The 6,000-nt window shown below is 34.1% G+C and overlaps 1 protein-coding gene across 2 annotated transcripts; it reads left to right on the forward strand.

Annotated features, from left to right (window-relative positions):
- Positions 1 to 3,727: 3,727 nt before the first annotated feature.
- LOC111380867 (basic leucine zipper 23-like) lies at positions 3,728 to 5,981 on the forward strand. Of its 2 annotated transcripts, none has more exons than XM_023004535.1 (2): positions 3,728 to 3,932; positions 4,391 to 5,981. In XM_023004535.1, exon 2 carries the CDS (start codon positions 4,441 to 4,443, stop codon positions 5,350 to 5,352), a length of 912 nt encoding a protein of 303 aa, XP_022860303.1. In that variant the 5' UTR covers positions 3,728 to 3,932; positions 4,391 to 4,440; the 3' UTR covers positions 5,353 to 5,981. The 2 variants fall into 2 exon arrangements, with proteins under 2 accessions (XP_022860303.1, XP_022860299.1); XM_023004531.1 differs by having other exon boundaries at positions 3,729 to 3,932; positions 4,320 to 5,977.
- Positions 5,982 to 6,000: the final 19 nt, after the last annotated feature.

The following is a 6,000-nucleotide window of genomic DNA, read 5'->3' on the forward strand; positions in this document are numbered from 1 at the left end:
TTACAACCTTGCCATTTTGGTCCCTAAACTCCGTTTTCTCTTTTCTTGATCTCTTTTCTTTCTTTCCTTTATTCCATTATCAAATATTGACTCCTAATTGATGTTTGGGTCAATCAATTCCTTGATCATTTGCTCGGCTCATCTTTTGATTAATTGTAATTTAGTCCTTCATCTTTCACTTTTCTTCAATTCAGTCCAATGTTACTTCTTTTTTCCTCCGATCGTCTTCTATCATCCTCAATCTCATACTTGGTATATTTTCATTCTAGTTCTGTACTTTAGCTCAACTTTCCAATATTTGCACCTTTGGTCCCCGAACTATCCCTTTGTTCCATTTTGGTCCTTTTTCGGCTCTTTTCTTCTGAATTCCATCTTTTCCATAGAAACACTTACATTGTATGAATTTAACGAGATTAAGTTACAATTCAACTACTTGTCCATGTTTAAGTTATGTTTGTGAGCTAAATAAGTGTGTAAAAACACACTTATCAAACACAACCAACAAAATTATTGCACAAACCAATACCAAATCAGATCTGCGCAACAGCGATCGAGACCACCATCTCATACCATTAACAAAATTGTCGTCAATCACCTATTCCACCAAATATTCTTCACCTCATTGGAAGCCACTCCTTCATAGATCTGTCATACCACCACCACCAGCGGTGTGTCATTACACACGACGGTGCTATAACGTGTGGAGAACTAGGTCATAGATGCCACATCGTTGCACATGGTAGCGCTGCAACGTGTGGAGAATTAAGGTAATGCACAAAGAGTAATAGACTTAATTAGGGCACAAAGAGAGTGGAGAGAGAGTGAGTGAAGGGATAAAGTGGGTAGGGAGAGGGAGAGAATTACTGGCATGGGTAGTGGGTACAGTTATTAGAATCGGACCGGATTGATCGGTCCGAACCGAGAACTGTCGAACCGGACTGTTTTCGGTGGAATCGAATCCGGTTCAACGTGTGAACAGGATTATTACTAAATTGAAATAAAAATGTCATGCTAAATTTGATGAAGCTGTGATTCAAACCGTAGCTGGCAAGGAGAGATTTCAACTCCATGACCATTCTGGCACGTGGTGATGCTTTGTTTACTAATGGGAGCAAACTATATATATTATATTTTGAAAAATAGTTTTCTTTTTATTTCAAAAATATAATTTAATTAAAATTAAAGTCTAACCGTCGATCCACCGATTGAACCGTCGACCCAACGGTTGAACCATTGACCCAATGATCCGATGATTTTTTCGGGTCAATCAGCGAGTCGATTTTAATAACTATGCTTCCAACCTAATTTTAGAATGTTGAAATTTTATGGTAGAGTTTAGTGTAATTTCCACTTCAAAAAAATCACTATTCCAAATGGGTAATTATATTACCACCACAAAATTAATCAAGTACACCACGATTAAAACATAGTTTTAATAAATACACCACAACAAATTTACAATTATATACGTAATTTTATATAAAAAAAATAATTCTAAATTTTAATAAATATACCACAACTAAACTTCATCTTTTTCTTTTCTTGTAGACATTTCTTTCCACAGTGTACGTTTTATATTGGATGCATCCACACTAATTTTATTAATTATTTTTTCAAAGAAGGGGAAGATAAAGAAGAAGAAGAAAACTTGATTTCTAAAAAATGGGTCTGAATCTTTTTCTCGATGAACTTAATTTATAATTTCAGAGAGGTCCTTCACTTTTTCTTTAGTCTATATCATTCATAACTTTTAGTCAAGATGATATATTTACTGCTACTCACTTCACATAAGATGAATTGGAAAAAAATTATAAAGAATGATCAAACAAATTGGAGCATATGTTCTCCATGTTGTTTTCGATAAAGAGTCGCATTTTGCAATTATAAGATTTAACGAATTGAAAATAAAATTAAAAAAATTATATATACATTTACATATATATACATATACATGTACATATATCTACATATATATATACACACACACACACACACACACACATGTGGTATCACGGAACAAGACCAGCAATTATAGAAAAGAAGTAGAAGAAGAAGATATATAAAGAATAATTAACAAATTGATGAATTCTTACATGTGGTATCACGAAACAAGACCAGCAATCATAGAAAAGACGAAGAAGAAGAAATTAGGCTTAGGTTTGTGGTGTGATTAATTAAAAGTATATTAATCCTAAATATGTAATTTTACTTAAGGCTATTTAAGTAAATAAGTAGGAGTGGACATTTTTTCTCGGAATCGGATCGGAACCGTTTAGAACCGACCGGTTTGATTCTGGTTCTTCTAAAAAATAATTTGGTTTCGGGACAAATTATTAAGAACCGATCGGTTCCGGTCCGATTCTTGGTTCTAGTATGGGAACTGCAGGGAACTGAACGGTTCTCATAGAATTTTTTTAGTGGGCATTTTTTTTCTTTTTTGGTAAAATATAAGACTTACTCTCCAATTTGTCCCGAAACCAAATTGGTAATATATATGACTTACTCTTAAAGTGAAAAGAAACTTCTATCAAAGTAAAACAAAATTTGAAAAAAAAAAAATTGTAGAGGCAGTGACATATGGAAATGAAACGAATGTTTATGTATATAGTCATATGTCACTTTTTAATTAAATAATTAAGAAAAATACTGAATTGTGATTATTTGAAGGCTCAAGAAAATATTAAAAAGGGACCCTTCGGTTGGCATTTTTTTCAGTAAAATATATGACTTACTCTCCAAACACTTTTATTTTATTTTCATTTTGATGAAAGTTTGTTTAATCATTGAAGTACTAGACGGTTTATATAAGTTAATATTTGTTTTATAATAGTAACTTATATTATTTGCATATTGTTTTAAAATTCATATACTTAGTTTTCTTTTAATCTTTGTATAATATGTTCGGTTCTTATATATTTTTTTAAAATTATTACATTGGTAGTTTCTTTAGATTTCTTATTAGTAAACATTTTATTTTGACATCTTTATGTAAAGAACCGAACCGGAATCGATTGGTTTGGTTCCGGTTCGTTTCCATAGCTAACAATGGAACCAATGGTTCCATTTCTAAAATTCGTATTGGTATTCGGTTCGGTTCGGTTCGGTTTCTTTTAGAATCGGACCGAATCAGACCGCGCCCACTCCTATAAATAAGGAAAAAATTAAAAATTGTGGTGCACTTAATAGATTTTGTGGTGATAATATAATTACCTATTTCAAACACGTCTGTAATGTTGATAAAATTAACCATTCTACACGTAGAAAAGAAGAAGAAGAAGAATATATATAAAGAATAATTAAACAAATTGATGAATTCTTACATGTGGTATCACGGAACAAGACTAGCAATTATAGAAAAGAAGTAGAAGAAGAAGAAGAAATTAGGCTTAGGTTTGTGGTGTGATTAATTAAAAGTATATTAATCCTAATTATGTAATTCTACTTAAGGCTATTTAAGTAAATAAGGAAAAAAATTAAAAATTGTGGTGCACTTAATAAATTTTGTTTTGATAATATAATTACCCATTTCAAACGCGTCTTAATGTTGATAAAATTAATTATTCTACACGTACACTTTTTTCACAGCACACACACATGTAAGTGGGTGGGGTTCATAATTAAAATAATCGTGAACCTCACCTTTGTGAGGGAGTGTGAAAATTAATGTAAAAAAAAGTGATGTAGAAATAGCATTTTTGAATTACTAATTAGTATTCAATAAAGGAAAATATTCTCATCTGTGTATCTGCTGGAGTCTCTGACTGAACCAATGGTTGATATGCTTCGCCACTTGTCCATCCGCCATTAAAATAATTGACATTGGCGTCTTTCTGCATCTTCGATATCCCGCAAACTGTCTTCTGCGCCTCTTGATTAATGTTGTTCCAAGATTCAGTCTTGATAGTTCTAGTTCTGAATAAAATTACTCTCCGGTATGCCAATTTCTTTTTCAATATACCGCTTGCTGTTTGTGTTTTCAATTTGTGAATTATTTGTTACTGTGATCAAATTCAAACTTGCGTTTATCTCGATTATACTTTAGTTAGGGTTTCTATTTCTTGCGTATTTTTAATTTGTAGGCTTCAATTTCACCTAAATTACGATTTTAATACATGGATTATGCTTAAAGTTCAAATCTTTGAAAATTTTCGTTGGGATTTTTAGGGTTTTACGGTAGTTCATGAAACCAAAAATTGAGGTTTCTGATTGTGTAGATAGTAAGTTTCATCTGGGGTATCATTAAAATCAAGTAATGTTCCTATTTTCTCTAATAGATTGTGGCTGATTAACTTACAAGTCTTATCTGTTTTTGTTACTAGGTCTTCTTTGAGTTATATCCAGCAAGGAATGGACACTTTTCATTGAGATTGACTGCAAAATTTTATTGTAGGCCTCATTGTGTGAACCTTTTGGTTTAATTTGAACCAATTTTCAGTTGAAATGGACAACGGGGAGCTTGATTTTCCGAATGATCAACTATTATCATGTTTGGATACAATCAATGCTCAGGCCAGTTGCTCATTTGACATAGACGAGTTTCTCAGTCGAACACAGGTTTGCAATGATGCCCTCGGTCGGACAGAGGCCTGCACTGATTCTCTTGGCCGTACACAGGCCTGCACCCATGCTCATGCTTGCAACACAGCTGGTCCTGATAACTCCCACACACACACTTGTTACCATATCCACACCCAAGTTATGCCTGCCACTAGTGAAGTTCCGTCCCCAAGTGATGATACTGCAGAGTCAGTAGAGAGAAAACCTAAGAGACGCCCTCTAGGTAATCGTGAAGCCGTACGCAAGTATCGCGAGAAGAAGAAGGCTCGTGCTGCTTCATTGGAGGATGAAGTTATTAGATTGAGAACTTTGAATCAACAGCTAATGAAGAGGCTTCAGGGTCAAGCTTTATTGGAGGCTGAGATTGCTAGGCTCAAGTGCTTGCTTGTGGACATTAGAGGAAGAATTGAAGGCGAAATCGGAGCTTTCCCCTACCAGAAGCCCCACAAGAGTGGTGATGTCTATCAATACCTTGTAAATGCTAGTCCTGGTACCTATGTGATGAATCCATGTAATACACAGCAGAACAATCAGCTTCATTGCCTTCACTCCGGATCAGAAGGTGCTGCATTAAATGGTCAAAGCTTCAGTGACTGTGGATTTGACAATCTGCAATGTTTGGGGTATGAAAATTCTGGTCTTAAGGATCTTCCGGGATGTGAGATTGGCAGTGGTAATGGCATAGCTACTGGCAATACATCCAACGGGAATAAGAGAAAAGGTGAATTTTATTGCTCTGATTATACAAGGTTTTTCAGCTTACTATATGCATGGCAATTAAATGTGACGTGGTAGGAAAAGATATAATTTCTTTCTTAATGACTTTGCTAATTTGTGTGTTGCTTTTTGCTTAACTTGTCATTGTTTGGATGAGGAAAGGATAGTGTTTTTTCCATCTTACCTCTAGTTGCATTGCTTATATAACTGTGATAGCGTTTTTGATATTTTAAGAATTATGTCATATGGATTGGATGGTTGAAATTTATGCCAAATGTATTCTGACATGAGCAAGTGCCCAGTGAGTCAGGTGGCTCTCTACTTTCTCATGGTCTGACCTGTATTCCTGGCTTTCATTGTCTGTTACTTTCGTTTTGTGTAAGATTTTTTTAGCGGATCAACCATTTACATTTTGATAGAATTTAATCTGTTCCAACAGGAGGAACCCTAAAGAAATCAAATAATGGGGTTTCAGTTTATTTGCTTGTTACTTATACCAATATTTTCTAGTGATTTGACATCATGTTGACTTGACAATCTGATCGTCGTTGGCTAAGTACAAATAGAAATCCGAACTTTTAGATACTTCCAATATATTCCTAGTACTGTAATGACAGCAATTAATCTGCCTTTATGTACGGAATCTGCTTTTACAGCATGACTTGATCTGTCTTCCATTGACAACCCCAGCACCCTCTAAACAAAAAAAGAAAGAATTTTTTTTTT

This window comes from Olea europaea, chromosome 3, assembly GCF_002742605.1.
Source record: "Olea europaea var. sylvestris chromosome 3, O_europaea_v1, whole genome shotgun sequence".
NCBI lineage: Eukaryota > Viridiplantae > Streptophyta > Magnoliopsida > Lamiales > Oleaceae > Olea > Olea europaea.

Coding starts and splice junctions, on each gene's coding strand:
- LOC111380867 (XM_023004535.1), top strand. CDS start 4,441: ATGGACAACGGGGAGCTTGATTTTCCGAATGATCAACTATTATCATGT.